Source organism: Diorhabda sublineata, chromosome 1 (genome assembly GCF_026230105.1).
Source record: "Diorhabda sublineata isolate icDioSubl1.1 chromosome 1, icDioSubl1.1, whole genome shotgun sequence".
In the NCBI taxonomy this organism is placed as follows: Eukaryota; Metazoa; Arthropoda; class Insecta; order Coleoptera; family Chrysomelidae; genus Diorhabda; species Diorhabda sublineata.
Window position 1 is genome coordinate 15,482,170 of NC_079474.1, and position 20,323 is coordinate 15,502,492.

At 32.2% G+C, this 20,323-nt stretch overlaps 2 protein-coding genes across 4 annotated transcripts; both read left to right on the top strand.

Moving 5' to 3' along the window:
- Positions 1-268: 268 nt before the first annotated feature.
- LOC130440922 (uncharacterized) lies at positions 269-14,986 on the top strand. Its single transcript, XM_056774301.1, has 3 exons — positions 269-527; positions 4,478-4,642; positions 7,768-14,986. Exons 1-3 carry the CDS (start codon positions 437-439, stop codon positions 7,872-7,874), a joined length of 363 nt encoding a protein of 120 aa, XP_056630279.1. The 5' UTR covers positions 269-436; the 3' UTR covers positions 7,875-14,986.
- Positions 14,987-17,414: 2,428 nt separating this feature from the next.
- LOC130444805 (ubiquitin-fold modifier 1) lies at positions 17,415-20,289 on the top strand. Of its 3 annotated transcripts, XM_056780077.1 has the most exons (4): positions 17,415-17,556; positions 17,635-17,691; positions 19,537-19,667; positions 20,155-20,289. In XM_056780077.1, the coding sequence occupies exons 1-4, from the start codon at positions 17,552-17,554 to the stop codon at positions 20,223-20,225; spliced, it is 264 nt and encodes an 87-aa protein (XP_056636055.1). In that variant the 5' UTR covers positions 17,415-17,551; the 3' UTR covers positions 20,226-20,289. The 3 variants fall into 3 exon arrangements, with proteins under 3 accessions (XP_056636055.1, XP_056636038.1, XP_056636047.1); XM_056780060.1 differs by lacking the exons at positions 19,537-19,667; positions 20,155-20,289 and adding an exon at positions 17,784-19,430 and having other exon boundaries at positions 17,473-17,556; XM_056780069.1 differs by lacking the exon at positions 17,415-17,556 and having other exon boundaries at positions 17,621-17,691.
- The last annotated feature ends 34 nt before the right edge of the window (positions 20,290-20,323 follow it).

Consider the following 20,323-nt stretch of genomic DNA (forward strand, 5'->3'; position numbering starts at 1 on the left):
CATTAAGTAAGAGTGCAATCATATGGAAGAATAAAAATTTCAGAATAGATCGAGCGTAATAGAGATAACCAATAGGCACTTTATTTTAGAGCTCTATGCTCCTATTCTCTGATAGCATAAGGAAAGGATTTTAGAGGATAGCGTTATAGAGAGTAGCGCTGATTGGCTATTTTTATTACGCTGCGTCTATTTCGAAGCCCTCAGCTTTGTCATGTGACTACATCCTAAGTATGCTGCTCCATCATTGTGCGTTTGTTGACAAAAGACGTTTGTTGTGTGTGTGTTTATTTTGTATATACATACAGTTGCAGATAATACTACTATCGCAATTGTAATTATTGGAAATTACAGTAAATTAGTTTAAAATACGTCAAGTGATTTTTAAGCATTTGCACATGGTAGGTGACGTTTTGTAGTGTCAAATAATCTAATAATAATGCAGCAAAGAAACTCGGTTTTGTGTTTAAGTTCCAAAGCGAATACTCAAATAAAACGTGATCGAAAAAAGAGATTTACAAGAAAATCAGGTAGGGAGTACGTTAAAAGTGCATTATAACTACAAGATATGCTAAATTTTTACAGCTTGGTCTGGCTTTTTAGGACTAAAAAAGATTGTCTAACCCTTGAGCACATATGCATGCAAGGCAATTAAAATTATATTACTCGAACTCATATATACGTAATAATCATTACCTACATTTAATACGAGAATTTTTAACATTATAATTAAATTCATTGTTCTCTGATATATCCTTGACCAAAATTACTATCTGGAGTTAATTGTTTCATTTAGACCTAATAGTGCGTGTTTACTATTATATTAATATGTAATCTATTTTTATTAATTCAATATAAAAACTGATAAAAAATGATTAGACACAATTCAGCTCACCAAATGAAGATTGTCCTAAAAATGACTATCAAAATTGATGATTTTGGGGTAAGTCTTTCTTTTGAAAAAAAAATATTTACATTTATTACTTGCATAATACATATTTTTTAATATACTTTGAAACTAATTTGTAGAATCCTCTGCTGCCCTTTCTACACACTATTGCTACAAAAGCAATTATTTTATCTGAGATTTTGCACCTAATTCTACATTATTTTCATACAATTAGTAGAATTTTAAATCCTGTTTAGTCCAGGATTTGTCTGACATCTTTATCTCACTAACTATTGAATTACAGCATGTCAGTTAATTAGGTACCTTTCGTTACATACCTACACTAAACTACATAATATATAAGTAAAATAGTTTTCGAAATACTCAAAAAAATGTTTAATTTTCCTTTTAAATTATGATGTTTCAAGATTTTATTTAGTTTCATAGCTACCAAATTTTTTATATATTTAGCAGTTATGTTAATTAATATTAATAAGGCTCTTAAAGCATTCTCAGTGTGGTAATCAAATTTTGATATTGACAAAATCATTTCAAAGAATTCTAAACAATTTTTAAAATGGTTTTTCTTTAATCTTAGAATAGGCTTCAGATTTAGCGAAAACTTCTTCATTTGATTAATATTTCTTTCTCTTGACCATTTTTCTCATTATAAGAAAGCAGCTAAAAAGTACAGGATAAGGAAGATTGGAGAAAGAAGTCCATGCAGTGATTCAACCCCAACAAGTCTTGCACCTGTAAGGATTAGAAGGATTTGAAACAATTGCACTTTTCTTTGGGGAAAACGAGGAATACAATTACAGGAAATGAAAAAAAAATATACAGGATAAAGAAGACTAAAAAAAGGAGCCCATGCAATGATTCAACTACAACAAGTCTTGCTCCTGTAAGGATTCGAAGGATTTAAAACAAGTACACTTTTCTTTGGGGAAAACGAGGAATAAAATGACAAGAAATGAAGGAAAATGTAGAGGATTGCCCATACAATTACTGAACTCCAACAAGCTTTCTGATTTATGATTTACCCCCATATTTCAATCCGGATAATTCCATTTAATAATCTGAATAACAACAAATCAACATCATCGGGATCTAGATAAAGTATTATCTTTAATTTTAAGTATATAACCAGATAAAAATCGTCATAATACCAAATAATGAAAGAAGCGTGTCGAACATTAAATAAAAATTTCATAATAATTTGAATCTCAGTTGTTGCCTCGTGCTTTAGAATTTCGAATATCTGTCTATAATATTCAGTGGCGTGCGGAAATTAACTTCAATTTTATCGCACGTAAGTTGGAAACTAATTAATACACTACCTGTGAAACCCACCCTAGCAGTAAAAAAACTAACAACAGATACTTTGTCTTTTGTTTTGATGAAGAATGTATGGGATTATGATCCACCCCATAATCCATTCATTAAATAAATAATACACTTTAACGTGTTGGAGAGTTATCGTTTTTTGGACCAAGTCATCGTTTTGTGAAGCTGTTATACGAATTATTCTCGTTCTCCCAAATTCAGATTTGTAAGTTTTAAAATGGGTAAAACCAAAGAACTATCGGTTGAAACTCGTACGTTAATTGCAAGTCTTCAAAGTCTACATCCACCAGAAGCTTTAGCTGTATCAGAATACCACAACTGTTGAAGATAAATGACTTACCAACTCAGAAGTAGCTACTCAGAAAGGGAAGGGAACTGTAAAGGAGATTGAAGGAAGCTGTCCATTTTGGAAGAGAGATTGTAGTGGGCTAGAGAACATAAAAATTGGACGCACGAAGAGCGGGAAAAAGTTTTATGGAATGTTGAGTAAAAATTTGGGGTTTTCGGGTCTAGAAGAAAAATATTTGTGCGCAGATCAAAGTAAAGACTGATGTTAGAACCATGTGTTAACCTGTCTGTAAAATACGGCGGAGGCTCGGTGATTGTTGGGAAATTTTTTAGATGGGGGGCTACTGGAGACTTGATAGAAATTGAAGGAATTTGGAAAAAAGAAATTTCATATTTTTAAAGTTGAAAGCAGCGTTTACGTATGCGATACTGTCCTTGTGTGATGAAAATCTGTCTACTGCAAATGAAACTTTGTGGTTCAGAAAGAGGAAAAAGTCGCCAGGGGCTAAATCTGATAAATATAGTGGGTGGGTAACCAATATACAGTTATACCATAAAGGTGATTAGAATAGCCTTGTTTTAGGTGTAGATAACACATTTTTTTTCTAATTTCAAGAGGCTTTTACTAATTTTTTGCATATTCCTACACCTCTTATCTTAATTCTCGAAAATAACACGTTATAAAAATAGTTTTATTCAATTTTCTAAACTGTTTATATATGTTTCTTCATAAAAACATAAATTTACTGCTGTTTTAATTATCCCTGTAAACTAAGTGAATATTGAAAAGATAAAACTTGGAAACGTTTTATAACGTCGACTGTTGATATAAATACAAAGATAAAAAAATTATCATACGTACACTTAAGCTGGAATTGCGTCAATAACATCGCTACGATGTTCCTACTAATAACCTAATGTATGACGTCAACTATGATACAAAGATTTTCCGTTTTTATAACTGAAAATAAATCTATTGAATCACTCGTACAAAGAGTGACTGTTTGAATTCCATATACGAGGATTGTCCCAAAAGTACCTGACCCAACAAAAACAACACAAAAGTTTTGGAAAAAAAAATATATTTTTCAACGTAATCTTTAACTTCATACACTTTTCCCGGTGTAATATTCAATAAAAATTGTCAAGGTTTTCAAAATTGTTAAAAAATCTTTAACCACCGAGTTATTAAGTCAAGGGAACAGAAAATAATCCGAGGGTGCTAAATAAGGTGAATAGGATAGCAATTGGAACTTTAATTAATTAATTTTTTCTTTCTTTTTTCTTTCTTCTTAACAAAATGCGGCCGTTTTTGCCTGATTTCTCCGCCGTTGATAGTTTCTCCTATTTCAATATAGTCAATCAAAATTATCTGTCAACAAAGCCGACGACATGACCTTGCAAACGCACCCATTTTGCATAGAGCTTTCTCGTGTCCAAATTTTCAGTTAATATGAGGTATACCACACTTTTTGAAATGCCTGCTAGCTCACGCACTTTTAGTCGACGATCTTCTAGTGGATTTTCTTCAACATTTCTCAAGTCGACACCTCATTTGGTCGACCACTGTGTTTCTGGTCTTCGTAGGTCTTACAGTCTCGTGTAAACTTTGCTACCCAATATTTTACTGTAGATAACGAAGGAGTAGTCTGATTCACTGATTGATGGCTGCCTGGTACGTTCTCTGATTTTAGTTTTTGTCTTATACGTTATATTTTTTGTACTTATTTCATATTTTGTTGTCTCTTTGTTTACCGCCTCATATCCTTCTCTAAAATATCAGACAAAGCATTTTCGTACAATTTTTTTTCACACTTAACATCATGCAGAGCTTGATTTATGATGAATATTTTCTTTTTCTAATAATTATAGAAAAAGTTTACCCCGTGAACTAACGTGGACAAAGTAAATAACACAAAAATATTATATTTAGTGCAGAATCTAAATTTGTTTCAGTATTAAAAATGTTAGCAGTGATGGATCAATCTCAAAACGCTCCGGGTCCAAGTAATTCAAATCATCAAGTTTCCGCGCCAACTCCAGAAGAACCGGAAGTCGCCGAAAAGGATTTCCATTCTTCAGGTCGAACCGGCAGGAGAAATGCTTTACCAGACATTTTAAGTAAGATATACAGTATATATATATATATATATATATATATATATATATATATATATATATATATATTATATATAAACTTCATAATCAATTAAAATTCATGCTCAGTTTCACCCTGTAAATTGATAAAGAAGACGAGTTGACACTTTTCATAGTCACGTGATATGATAAATATTGTTACAAACAAATCTCAGACATAAGTTGTGAGGCCAGTCCTGTCCGGTTATAATGGAATTCTAAAATTAGTGATAAGTTAGTGAAGTGTAGTGTGAAGTGTTTAAATAAATTGAGTGAATAAAAGATAGTGTTCGTTAATTCACCCCACCGATACTAAGAGTATAAATAAATAAGAATAACATTACATTGGTATCGGGTGTGGGTTATTGTAAATAAATAGTGACATAAACATGGTAAATAGACTTTATGACCTGAAAGTGACGGAACTGAAAGCCGAAATGAAGAATGATGAATTGGAAACGTCCGGTAAAAGGAGTGAACTAGTAGGAAGACTCAAACTGGCACTGTTAAGTGACGGATTGGATCCAGAAACTTATCTATTCAAAAACGAGTCCTCCACCTTGATATCGTCAATTCCTGTAATGATGAACGTTATTTCTATTCAAATGGACGAGAAGGTTTCTATTTCAAGTTTGAAAAACGATATTTCGGCTACAAGAAGATTTCTACCATGAAGGATGATATTTCGACTATGAAAAACGATATTTAGGCTAATATTGACGATATTTCGGCTACGAGAAGATTTCTACCATGAAGGATGATATTTCAACGTTGGAAAAAGATATTTCGGTTAATATTGACGATATTTTGGCTACCAGAAGATTTCTACCATGAAGGACGATATTTCAACTTTGAAAAAAGATATTTCGGTTAATATTGACGATATTTTGGCTACCAGAAGATTTCTACCATGAAGGACGATATTTCAACTTTGAAAAAAGATATTTCGGTTAATATTGACGATATTTTGGCTACGAGAAGATTTCTACCATGAAGGATGATATTTCAACTTTGGAAAAAGATATTTCGGCTAATATTGACGATATTTCGGCTAATATTGACGATATTTCGGCTAATATTGACGATATTTCGACTACCAGAAGATTTCTACCATGAAGGACGATATTTCAACTTTGAAAAAAGATATTTCGGCTAATATTGACGATATTTTGGCTACGAGAAGATTTCTACCATGAAGGATGATATTTCGACTTTGAAAAACGATATTTAGGCTAATATTGACGATATTTCGGCTACGAGAAGATTTCTACCATGAAGGATGATATTTCAACTTTGGAAAAAGATATTTCGCCTAATATTGACGATATTTCGGCTAATATTGACGATATTTCGGCTAATATTGACGATATTTCGACTACCAGAAGATTTCTACCATGAAGGACGATATTTCAACTTTGAAAAAAGATATTTCGGCTAATATTGACGATATTTTGGCTACGAGAAGATTTCTACCATGAAGGACGATATTTCAACGTTGGAAAAAGATATTTCGGTTAATATTGACGATATTTTGGCTACGAGAAGATTTCTACCATGAAGGATGATATTTCGACTTTAAAAAACGATATTTAGGCTAATATTGACGATATTTCGACTACCAGAAGATTTCTACCATGAAGGACGATATTTCAACGTTGGAAAAAGATATTTCGGTTAATATTGACGATATTTTGGCTACGAGAAGATTTCTACCATGAAGGATGATATTTCGACTTTGAAAAACGATATTTAGGCTAATATTGACGATATTTCGGCTACGAGAAGATTTCTACCATGAAGGATGATATTTCGACTTTGAAAAACGATATTTAGGCTAATATTGACGATATTTCGGCTACGAGAAGATTTCTACCATGAAGGACGATATTTCAACGTTGGAAAAAGATATTTCGGTTAATATTGACGATATTTTGGCTACGAGAAGATTTCTACCATGAAGGATGATATTTCGACTTTGAAAAACGATATTTAGGCTAATATTGACGATATTTCGGCTACGAGAAGATTTCTACCATGAAGGATGATATTTCGACTTTGAAAAACGATATTTAGGCTAATATTGACGATATTTCGGCTACGAGAAGATTTCTACCATGAAGGATGATATTTCAACTTTGGAAAAAGATATTTCGCCTAATATTGACGATATTTCGACTACCAGAAGATTTCTACCATGAAGGACGATATTTCAACGTTGGAAAAAGATATTTCGGTTAATATTGACGATATTTTGGCTACGAGAAGATTTCTACCATGAAGGATGATATTTCAACTTTGGAAAAAGATATTTCGCCTAATATTGACGATATTTCGACTACCAGAAGATTTCTACCATGAAGGACGATATTTCAACGTTGGAAAAAGATATTTCGGTTAATATTGACGATATTTTGGCTACGAGAAGATTTCTACCATGAAGGATGATATTTCGACTTTGAAAAACGATATTTAGGCTAATATTGACGATATTTCGGCTACGAGAAGATTTCTACCATGAAGGATGATATTTCGACTTTGAAAAACGATATTTAGGCTAATATTGACGATATTTCGGCTACGAGAAGATTTCTACCATGAAGGATGATATTTCAACTTTGGAAAAAGATATTTCGCCTAATATTGACGATATTTCGGCTACCAGAAGATTTCTACCATGAAGGACGATATTTCAACGTTGGAAAAAGATATTTCGGTTAATATTGACGATATTTTGGCTACGAGAAGATTTCTACCATGAAGGATGATATTTCAACTTTGGAAAAAGATATTTCGCCTAATATTGACGATATTTCGACTACCAGAAGATTTCTACCATGAAGGACGATATTTCAACGTTGGAAAAAGATATTTCGGTTAATATTGACGATATTTTGGCTACGAGAAGATTTCTACCATGAAGGATGATATTTCGACTTTGAAAAACGATATTTCGGCTAATATTAGCGAGAATTTCCTCATGACTCTCCCCGTATTAATGATGGGGATTAATGAAGCAAACATTCACGAAATATTTTGATAGATAATAAATCAATAATAATTTATTACTTTCTCCTGATGGATTACTTATTTGTTTGTTTTATTCGATTTAGGTCAACATGCCGTTGTATCCAGCGCCGATTTATCATCAAAACTTCAAGGTTTAACAACAAACGATAACAGCGAATCGTCGGACAAACCAAGTACTAGTAAAAGCTGAAATAATTAATTAAAAACACCGGAAAATCGGTAAAATTTCCACTTGAATTTTGTATGTTTTTCTAAAAAAAAAACCCAAATTAAAGAACGGTTATTCATTTTGGAGAAAAAAATTGTTGTTGAGTAGATACTCAGAAAAAGTAGGAAGTTTAAGGTTAAAAGGAAAATACATTAAATATTTTGTAATAGGAGTGGATTAAATTTTATTATTATAGTGCGTGAAATATCCCAACGTTAAATTAAGGACGTTCCCAAATGTGATTCGTGCTCAATTTATTCAACGCTTAACTCAATGTCAATAATTTGAATTATAATTGATAAAGGTCCGCGATTTATTGGGCACCGTTATCTCGGAGCACGACTCCGAACGACGATCTTCCGATGTGAAAAAGTTTATCTGCGATAGAATGTGACGTCATCAACGCCGTTGCAACGTTATAAACCTCTATAAAGATTGGTTAGGTTAAATTTACCGTACGGCGCCAAATCTTTTGATACGTTCGCATTCTATCGCAAAATGTCGTAGGTTAAATGAAACAAAACATTTTGGGATAGAATGCGACGTCATCAATACAGTTTGCGACGCAAGGAAACGGCGTCGAATTAATAATCAGGAGTGTGTTCCAAGGTCATGCTGGAGCCCATATTTTTTGCGATCGGATTCAAAAAAATGTTAAATGAAAGGAGACATTTTGCGATAGTGTTAGCGCCTAACCTAAACAGTCTTTAAAAAATAAAAAATATGAAGGAGAAGTTTTGCTCCAAAAGGTGGGATTTTACCTCAATAAAGTTTCGATTTGCTCAAAAATTGTTATTTTATCGATGGATACTTTGGCTTCAGACATTTTTTGACGTATTTACAGAAAGGCATTAACTATTTTGATTCTGTCTGTCGCAAAATGTCTCATTTCTTTTAACCTCTGAAAGGGGACATTTCGCGATAAAATGCGACACCATCAATACTGTTTGTGACGCACAGAAAGTGCGTCAAATCAATAGTCGTGACTGTGGCGAGGGTTAAATAGAACGAGACATTTTAGTATAGAATGCGACACTATCAAAAAGTGTACGTTCCAGCGTTACCTTGGAACACACATCGGCGACGTCGCAAAATGATCTGATGATGTCGTTATCTATCCCGAAACGTTCGCAATTGAAATTTTTTAAATCGGAATATCGTCGTGCTCCAAAATAACGGATTGGTTGGAATCATTGTTCACAAACAAAAACTTTCGTTAGTGACTAGATCGATACTATTGATGTCAATTATTCGACCCTGTATATACCCCTTTTGACCCGAACCTCATATATTGCATCGTGTATGTCGCTATCTTATGTAATATCCCTACCAGTATACTAATCATCATTAAAATTCTTTTATGGCCCACAGTTTTTACAATCAGCGTTCATTTTTTTCTCTGTAAAAGTCTCAGGGAGATACGATTCGCCCCGTATATTTTTCCCGCCAGCCGGTGACCTCACGCGTTAAGTAGTATATTTTCCCGCCGATGATTCTTCGCCCGAACTGCCCCGCGTCGACGCGATAAGAATTGGCGCGATCTTTGAACGGTGGTTGGCCCAAGAGTAGCATCCTCTACTAATGTATCAAATTCTAGAATATAATTGGTAACGTCTGAATTTGACGTATGTAGCTACGTGTGACCCTGTCAATTGTAGTAATTAAGGGATATACAGGACTTCACCAACTTGGTTTTTTTATTCTATACATCAAAATTGTTGCTTAAATAAAAATAAATGTTCGCTTTGTGTTGCTCGCGCTTAAAACAAAAAATATATTTTTCTACAGTCGACTAATTACTATATTGAAGCGGTGTCTTTGTCCGCTTCTTCCTTTTTCTTTTTTTTCCGGATTTTGGGTTGGGATTGTCTCGCTTTGTTATTGCTTCTTTTGGTGCGTGCCCTAAGCGAGCATGACCTAAGATAATAAAAACTATTATATTATAATTACTAATAGTGCGACTGTAGAAAAAATCATGTTTTTTTCGAGTGTAAAGTATAATTGCCTCTCTCAAAAATCGTCGCGCTCCGCATCGCGTGCTAACATTCTTTGTTAAGCGAAAATCTGTTACTTTAGGCTCTAAATACACAAATGACTATTACACTCCCATCCTTTTATCTATTTTTACTAATTATATGATGAAATGTCAAGTAAAAAACAATTTAAACACTCATAAATCGCTGTATAATGTAATTTTTTTTCTTGTGAAATTATTATTTATTGTTATTTATTATATTTGTTAAAATGTCGAAATCGAGCTACATTGAAACAAGTTATGATTCAAACAATGTCATATGTCAAATTAATTCAAGAAACAAAAAGAAGTTTTTTAAGATTCAGTTGATATAGGTTACATGTGGGAAAGTTAAGTTACGTTGCCGGTATTTTTTTCTGTAATATGTAGTTGTCAACTAGAAAAGTATAGAAACAAAAATAATTTCAGAAAGTTACGATAAAAAAATATAAATAGAAAGTTTCGATAACATAAATAAACCTAAAGACAGTTCTATTCTTAACGTCACATTCGTGAGCGTTCTGTCATATGTAGGGGTCAACCTATAGGAATAAAAAATCCCATAATGTCAAATATATTCGAAAAAGAAGAAGAAATAGACAGGTTCAAAGGTACTAGATCATTCTGTCCCGTTTGTTTTCTTCGCTTCCAAAAAAGTTGGGTCAAGTTTTTTCCGTCAAATGTAGCTGACAATCTATCGGAATAAAGGATCGCTTAATGTCAAATTTATTCAAAAAAGAAGAAGTAGACAAGTTCGAAGGTTCTAGAAGAAAAATGGACCATATATACAAGTCCTGTGTTCCGTTTATATTCTTAGCATCCAAAAAAGTTGGGTTAAGTTACTAGTTTTTTCCGTCATATGTAGCTGTCATTCGGAATAAAGGATCGCCTAATGTCAAATTTATTCGAGAAAGAAGAAGAAATAGAACGTTCCATTGTCTTGATGATGACTTATTGATAATAAAATAATTTCAGAAAGATCTCAATTTAGTCTGGAAACAAATGGAAATATTGTTGAACACACTATCTGTCACATGTTACTGTCAACGAGGAACGTCTGAAAAAAGTATTTTGCATAATGTCAAATTAATTCGAGAAAGAAGAAGAAAGTTACTAGGGCTCTTAATTATAAACCATCTTGCTGACTGTGAGTTCAGAAGACTTTCAATTTGCTACTAAAGCGCCATTTTAATTCGCACTTTTTTATACAATTACATGGTCCTTATTATCTCTACATTTCATAGGTAAAATCTAGATCTTTCTGTGGACGCGTCATTTTTTCGAAATGATACTGTAAGTAGAAAGTGATACTTTCAATTTAAGTGGTATCTCTTGAATCGACGTTTACGTGGATTTTTTTACATGTAATCAAAATAACACATCACTCACTAAGTCGTGTGACCTAAGAAAAACATTCTTTTGCCAAAAATCGATTTTATTCATCAACTCTAACTTCTAGATTCCGTGCTGGTTGAAGAATTTATCTTTTGCTTCAAAATAGGCTTCACTTTCAGCAATTGCCTCTTCATTTCTCATCGGCGAACATTTTTTGAGATCAGCGAATAGCCAGTAGTCACTGGGGACTAAATCTGTTTTATAAGACACCTACTTTGTAAAAAGCTTTCTAATGGTCAAATGTTCATGCCTTCTGACATCTTTACGGCCTCATCTATCTCACGCAAATACTTTTGAAGCCATTGCTGAGCTTCTTCAGTATTTTTTTTTATTAACAAGCAATGATAAATTAATATTTGAATATAACAAAATTAGTTTCACTTAAATGGCTGTCACTTTTTTCTGACTGATAGAAATGTCATGAAATTTGACACATAGTCTTTTGAAAGTTGGTACTTCATAAACGTCATATGATTTTGACAATGACAGCGCCATATGTGTGTCAAACACACGAGTTATTCATTGATGTTATAGTAGATTAGAATATACTCAATTTACATGTGGTATAATATTTAGTTAGAAGGGAATTTTTGTAACGGAAAAAATTAGTAATATTTGAATGGCGAAATTTTGTGTAACCATTCCAAATCGCTTATTTCAAAGTAGCTAGATACACAATGGTATTTAAAAAAAATGAAACAATGTGCAATTACACTAAATTACTCATTATATGCGAAATTTTTGTATGATGCGTTTTTCCAAACAAGATTTAATTCATACATTTTTTGTTTTCGGTTTTATAATTATTTAATTTTGATTGTCAACGTGATTTCTCTTGGTGTGCTTCTCTAAAATGTTAAAACACGAAATAATTGATTAAATGTATCCAAAACTAGCACTCGATACAACGTCTTATTCACAATCACTTATTTGTAATCAGAACAGTTTTAAGAAAAAATGTCGTTTTACCCTGGGGAAGCTCTGAAATTTCCTTCTTTTTCTAAAAAATCCGAACTAAATGAACCCACCCCTAATATAAAATACATTCAAATTCCATACAACCTTACCCCAAAAGACAAAAAAGACAATCGTACACATCCAAATACTCCACTATTAAGGGCCAATTACACCCTCGTTAATGCACGAAATAAATCCACCGAAGGTGGAAAATCAATTTTTAAAAAACTTTATTTATTACTTTACACTTAAAAAACTCCTGACAATAAAATTTACGTTTTCTTATATGACAACTGACTGACTGACTAATTAACATGTCTCTTTTATTTATACATAGTGTGTATGTTATGATAAGCGAAATTTTATAGTGTCGTCAGCTTCTTCTATATGGGGTTCTTGGAAATGAGTGCCATAACTCCTCCCTCCTGAAGTTTCAGCTTCCATGGGGTGCAGCTAAGGAAGGTGAACATCTTCGGATTGATTTTCTTGGATTGGGTTTTTGCGTCGAATTATTTTAAGGGCCCAGTATAAACATAGAAAGATTAGGAGACAATAAATTATTATCGTCCAAGTGCTTGGAATATAGGGAGGTGTATAATTCTTAAAATTTGGAGTATTTCTGAAAATTCTTTCTCGGAGGGTGTTGAGGTCATCTAAGTCTATTTTTGGAAGGCTAAAATTGGGAATCTTGTTAATGACATTTTCATGATTGGGTATGTACAATCTTGGGATAAAAATGGCTTCTATCGGGCCATTATTTATTATAGCTTCAGAATCCATGGTAATTTGACAGGATGTTGGGATAGTGGCTAGGTAGGTACCAATGTAGTTGAGGATTTCTTCTTGTTGGTGACAGCTTAATCGGATGTTTGTGTTCTTGGGAAGGACGACGATCCACTGGTTTGATTCTTCGAGTCTTTTCGATAATATTTGAGAGTTACTTAGGAGCATCTGACGGCAGGTGGAAGTGGTCTTGAGATTTAGAAGTTGAACTTCACATGGACTGTTGGAGTCAACTCGATGTAGGTTCATCTCTTGACACATATATTCTTGTCTAGCTAATTTTACGCATGGTTCGTCCAAAAGTTTGGAGTAGTAGTAGTACAATTCATTTTTTAATAGAAATTTATTTTGAGGAATGATAACCTTCTTCTGTAGATTCGAGTAAGTTTACATAACTGCAAAGTAAGTTCAAAATGTATAAGCACTTATCGTAAAATGATTGTGGGCTTTCATTAGAACTTTGTCTTAGCATTACAAGATCCCTATTGAGACATAATTCATCTCGCTGATCCGAGAAATTTCTCATCAAGACATCTTTCAATTCGTTCCAAGAATTACATGTTTGGATATTAATTACTGTCTTAGCTTCACCCTTTATTTTTGCTATTATCGAATTCAACAAATAAACATTTTGGAAATTATTAGGATTAGTTCTATCAATGAAATTGCTTATGAGTGATTCGCTAACAGAAATAAATCTATTCAAGTCATTTGGATTTCCGTCAAAATCAGGAATACAATTTGAATATTCCCATTTGATAGATTGTACCGCCATATCTATTTGATTATTTACTGTACTATTTGAATTTGTCGGGTTAGAATCAGTAGTGGTTTCTAATAATAAATTATTCCAATGCTCGAGTTAGTTCGTTAATAGTTACTTCAGAATTCATAAATTGTACTTACAGAACATAAAGGATGATTTTAAACATGCCTTATTAGCTATGAGAACTCACGACAGAATTCTCGCAGATTTTGGGCAATATGCGTCCCAGATCTCGTTGAATAGTTGGTAGCGGCTTGAACAGATCCTCAGTGGATGGAAGAGACCAAAGATATGGTAACTCACTGCACAAATATACTCTACAATAATTCAGCAAATGTAGCTCAGTGTTCGATTTATTTCGGTAAATAGTTAAAACGAAATCGCACATACGATATGTTCGACCCGAAAAATCCTACTGACTGCGCCAAATAAATCACCGAAGGTGGAAAATCAATTTTTAAAAAACTTTATTACTTTACACTTAAAAAACTCCTGACAATAAAATTTACGTTTTCTTATATGACAACTGACTAATTAACATATCTCTTTTATTTATACATAATGTGTATGTTATGATAAGCGAAATTTTATAGTGTCGTCAGCTTCTTCTGTATGGGGTTCTTGGAAATGAGTGCCACAACTCGCGTATGAATCATGCTAAAAATACTTTTTTCTCCCCTCGGGTTTCTACTAGATAAACATTTTCCTAAAGACCCAAGTAAAAATTTCCCTATTTCGGCTGCTAGCTATGACGTACAAAGGATTCACTGAAAATGATCTGGTCCATCTAGATAATTCTCCTATCGCCATCAGTGAAACGACACCCAGTAAAATTTCTTATCAATTAGAAGTGAAATATGATAATATCAACATATCAAGTAAAATCTGTTTTTCGTTATTCCACTAGTGGATAAAACGGCACTTTATAGGGTTGTCAGGTGATTGTGGATAAACAATATAATGGCATTAAGACGTATTATATTAAGTTGAAGAAAACATCGGAAATAAAAATTTTTAAAAAATAAATGAACACATTGTACAGATTCTGTTTATATTTTTATTCGTTGTGTTTGAAATTATTTATTTTTTTAATTGAAGAACGGCCTTGATTCTCACAGTTGTATTCAACGATAATTGTGATATTATTTTAATTATTTATTAAATTTCACTTTTAGCGCATGTTTTGTTTTATTTTGACATCCATTAATTCTTGTTAAATCCATTTCAGTGGTAACGTAAACCTTCTTAGGTCCAAAAAAGCAATTTTTTTAACTAATTGATTTTCTTTTCATTGTATATTCAAACATATAGAAAATATTCCTATATAACATCAGTACCAGTACCAGTGGTAGACATGTTTTCAGTGCTATATGTGAAATATTGTTCCTCTAGGAGGTTCGGTTATGTTCCCAACATTCAAATATATCTGAAGGAAAGTATAGAGTATTTCAACAAGAAGTCATGTCATTTATGAAGCTCAATTTGAGTCATCTAGCAATTCTGATGATTAGATTTTTTGCTTGTTAGTTGGGGTTATGGAAGGTAGGAACAAGGAGGAATATCTATTATAGAAGAAAAGTTGATAAAATGTCCAGTTGTTTATGATAAACGAATCAAAAACCCACTGGTGTAGTCAAAGACAATGTCGAGTTAAAAAATTTCATACTATACTTCAAAATTGAAGAATTTCAACAATTTGCCCTTCCTTTAACAATTACCCTTATGCTGATGTGGCGACAACCTTATTAAACGCATTTTGACAGACACTTTTTCTGTTTAGGCCTTCAAAACCGTTTTTAGAAGCAGGTTTGCCCTTTGCAAACCACCGTCATTTCTGTTTTTTTGTTTCAGGAGTAACATAGTGACTTTTTATATACACAGGTTGTTATCTTTTTTTTACCCTCCATATTTAGGTCTTCGAAATTTCCAAACTAACAAAGAAACAAGATATTTGTTTCCATAATAATTTTTATTTTTCTACACCCTTCCAATTAAAAATTGAAGCTTTCTTCCTCAAAATAGGCATTTACATCTTCATTAACGTCTTGTCTCCTTGTGAAACTTTGAGGTTAGGAAACAGGAAACATCTTGGCATCCAGATCTGGTGAATAGGCTTGGTGATGAGTCAATTAGAAATGTAATTCAAGGAATTTTAGCCATGGCAATCACCATGTGGGAATGTAAATTGTTCTAATAGAAAAGCAATTTCTTCAAATGCGGTCGCTTTTTTGCAATCTCTTCCTTTATTCTATCAAGCAATAATCCTTAACACTTTCCTGTTATTGCTTCATCTTTTTGAAATAAATGATGAACACAATCCAATTACTATCATCCCAAAAAACAGTCTTTTTAGGCCTGTGAGACCGTCTGGCTATCTGCATAGTTGTAGTATTTCTGCTTGATTTTTCACTATTCCTAAACGGTCTGGCAGATTTCTCCTAATACGTACTATATTATCAATTCATCAACTTCGCTCCTATATACAGAATATGAAGTGATATAAATTGAATCATAAATGTTTAAGACATCGACGATTGATGAACAGAATAGACTACGGAAGTGCTAACTTTCCAAACAGTTTTAACTGCGTTGACGATACTATATGTGTTCTTACACAGTGATTTCTTCGCATTTTCTTGGATAAATTTTGCAAAAAATACTTTCTGGCACAAGACACATTACTATCTTATACAACAGTAACTAATTAAATAACACGCAACCTCACAAACTTTATTTGGAAACAACTATAACCTAGAGTAACAATAAGACAGACGTGACGTCATGCTCCTGTTGTCTATCCTGTATCCCATATAATTGATGAATAAAAAATCACGGGGGGGGAGAATTTTTTCTATGGCGTAAAGAACTATGAAAAACCTTACTTTCAATGTGAAGCTATGGAAATTGACTGAAATAAGGCTTGTTCACATGATTCTCCATATAGAATTTAATTTAAATTAGCAAATAGTCATTTTTCAGAGAGTAGCAATTTGAAGTTGCTCTTTTTCACTTTACGTCAAATGACGTCACGATTTCGAAACCTATTTTTTACACGAGGCTTTTCGAAGCAAGTTGTTGCCTCTATGTCTTGTTTTTCTGTGTATGTAGCTCGAAATGCTCACAAAACATTTTCGAATGGTACAAAGCCACTTGTTCTGCTGATTATAAATAATACTGTAGGGTATGTCAGTGTTATGTTTTGAATGCTCGAAATTTACATCAGATCCCGTTCACTATAGTTCGGAAGCTGATCGAAGTGATCAGGTCATAGATTATTTTAAATTCTTCTTAAGAGCAGCTATTGACACTTTCCAAAATTGTTGTAAAATGATTTATCGGAAGCGATAATTCGGGATGAGGTAGATTACCTATCAGATGATCGCAGATTCTAAATCCAGAACAAGATTTTTATCAGAGATTGTGGAGGTCTCATGTCAGTTTTGATGGAAATTTAATCTACAAAAACTTTCCATTTTCATTACTTTTGAGCAGGATCTTGCGTATGCTTTATGACTTTATAGTTTTTTGTGTTTATAGATTTAGTTCTGTGATAAATTACTTCCGGAACATTCAGATCATGATCGAGTGAACCCGATCATATTGTTCCGAAAATCTTTAAATGTCATGTTCCATATTGTCAAATTATTTGTTAACGTGAAGGAACTTTTAATTTGTAGTTTTCGTATGAATCAAACTTAATTTTATATTTTAGATAAACAACGTACACTACATAATAATTAAATAATGGCGTAAGTAAATTATTGGTAAATTATGTATACAAGTAGAAATACACATTCATAATTTTAACACAATATGTTAACTTTCAGATCCAAAGTAACATTTAAAATAACACTTACATCAGATCCTAAATTACCGTTTAAAATGTGAGTATTTTATCATCTTATCATTTTATATACTTCTCTTGGTAGTTACTGTCAATATGGACATGCTAACAATTACATTTTTCTTTTAACAGATAATCTGGAAGCCATCGATCATTTGACAGAAACTATCAAGAGAAAAATGACTGAAAACGCATCAGCAAATATAACGCAAATTTTAACATCATTCGATACATTTGTAAAAATCCTGGAAGACCCCGAATGGATTGTAACAGCAAATACAGAAGATATAAAAACAACTTTCAAATTGGGCACTTTTATTGAAAAAACTGTAGAACATTTTAAATCCATAAAAACTTTTAATAGTTTTTTATCTGTCTTGACTCAGTGGTGGCTAACTAAACAGAAAACCAAACAATATAGTGAACAATTTTATAGTGCTGCTTGTGATGAACTGTTATGCACATTTTTCAGATTCCCTGATATTAATCAAAATACTTTAGAAATAGCTGTTAGAATATACACCAGTTTGTTTCCTAAAAAACGGTTTGAACTGGTTTTGACAAAGTTGTTTTCAGATGCAGGGAATATAGAAGCAATAATGGATTATTTAAAAACTGTTGATACAAAAAATTTTGAATATTATTTAAAATTACAGTTGTGGGATAATCTATTACAAGTTGGAGAGGAAAACCTGGTAATAGATGAAATTAAAGATATACTCGCTCCTTACAATGTGGATCAGTATTTATATATTTTAATAGGGATTTTAACACTTATTGATATATCTGATAGTGAGAAACTTATCCAGGATATTATTCTACAGCATTTACTAAAAAAGATGTCGGAAAGAAGCATTTTAACTAAACAATTATGGTTCTGTTTGATTAAGGAAATCAACGAAACTGATATACGTTTAGTTTGTCTCAATTTTAACGAATTTTTTAAATCTTATTTGAATTTTATCGTTTATATTGGTGGAATGATGATAAAAGTTGGAAATAGATGGAAAAGTGATCCGAATATTAGTTTTTACCCTGATATAACGTATGATAATATATTTTGTAATTTGCATAATTTGATTAAATCAGATAAATTGAATAGTGTGGTAGTTGATAGATTATTAGAAGCAAAAGATAACACTACGAACATCTGGAATCAGGTCCTTTTTGAATTGAGTGATACTTGAATGTCTTTTTTCATATTAAAAAAATCTCATTAAAAAATATGTAGTATGAATTATAATCATGTCTCCTTTTCTTACCACACCATTAATTTCCATCTTGTAGAATTTCAACAAATATGAAATTCAAGAAATCAATTATAATCCATTAATTGTAATGTTCTGATTCATTTAAACAGTTTTTATTCAGAAAACGGTAGGGTGAATTAACACACACGGTGTAACTTACTCACATGATTATACCTAACACTTACACTAAACTATCCACTAACACTAGTTTATTTTTTTAATATCCTGATGTGTTCACTATGACATCAAATTATTCACTGCCTCTCTCCGACTCATTTGACAAGATATCTCATTTTCTAGAATATTCGATTTCCTGGAAATCTTTAATTTGCAGTAAACAAAGAGGTTTTCTTAAAAATGTTTCTATAAAAACAGTCACAACAAGTAACCCTGGAAGCTACAAAAAATATAATATATAATATAACATGCGCATTCACCAAAATTTAGGGTCTGTATTCAGTGGATGACTTATCAGTCTTTTCAAGTTGTTTTGTTAAAAAAATTGAAATTAAATACTTTTATTACATAATTCTCATTATTTTTGGATTATCCCTCGTATGCTCGCCAAACATTTTTTTTTTCATTTGATAATCGAGTAGAAAATTTCAATCGAATTATTTGGCAATAAATTTCAGTTTAAGTGTACCTGAAGCGACACCATTTACGGCTGTTTTAAAATTTGCCGCTGAAGAATTTCAAGTACCTCCAGCAACATCAGCGATAATTACTGATGATGGTATCGGTATTAATCCTCAACAAACGGCTGGTAAGTACTATCTCTCTCTCACCTTCTTAAATACTTTACACTACACTAATTTATATTATTCACTTATCACTTAACTCACTTAATTAAATTATTTAAATTCTTCGATTATCTTTTATTTCTGTCTGTTCACTACGACTATTTATTATAAACTAACTAATTAACTTTCGCTTCACAAAGTATTTATATATCCAAAAAGAAAATAGAAAATAAAGAAACAAAACAGATAAATAGATCTTCTTAGGAATTATTCAAAAGAAACAATGTAAATAAACCGCCTGCAATAATAAAAAAGTTACATAAAGACATGACATGCTTCATGAGTTTGATTTGTTCTAAAACCGTTTGTTTTCGATATACGAGGGAAGTCAGAAAAGTTTCCAATTAAACAAAGAAAGTGTGAAGTGTATTGGTATGAGTATCATCAACGGTTCAAGGAATTTCAATCGATTTAAGAAGCTTTGTAATAATATTTGCTTATTTGTTTCAGGTAATGTTTTTCTAAAGCATGGGTCGGAATTAAGGCTCATTCCAAGGGATAGAGTAGGTTGTTGTAATTAATTTATTTAAGTAAAATTATATTCTTTTTTATATACATTTAAAATATACACATAAAATTGTTAAAGATTTTCGTAACCATGTCCCATTAGGAATAAATC

What these genes read in the sequence shown, in the direction of transcription:
- LOC130444805 (XM_056780060.1), top strand. Translation starts at nt 17,831, where the DNA reads ATGACTGAAAACGCATCAGCAAATATAACGCAAATTTTAACATCATTC.
- LOC130440922 (XM_056774301.1), top strand. Translation starts at nt 437, where the DNA reads ATGCAGCAAAGAAACTCGGTTTTGTGTTTAAGTTCCAAAGCGAATACT. An exon ending in GAGATTTACAAGAAAATCAG is followed by an intron (nt 528 to 4,477) that starts GTAGGGAGTACG and finishes AATTTGTTTCAG; the next exon opens with TATTAAAAATGTTAGCAGTG. An exon ending in TGCTTTACCAGACATTTTAA is followed by an intron (nt 4,643 to 7,767) that starts GTAAGATATACA and finishes TATTCGATTTAG; the next exon opens with GTCAACATGCCGTTGTATCC.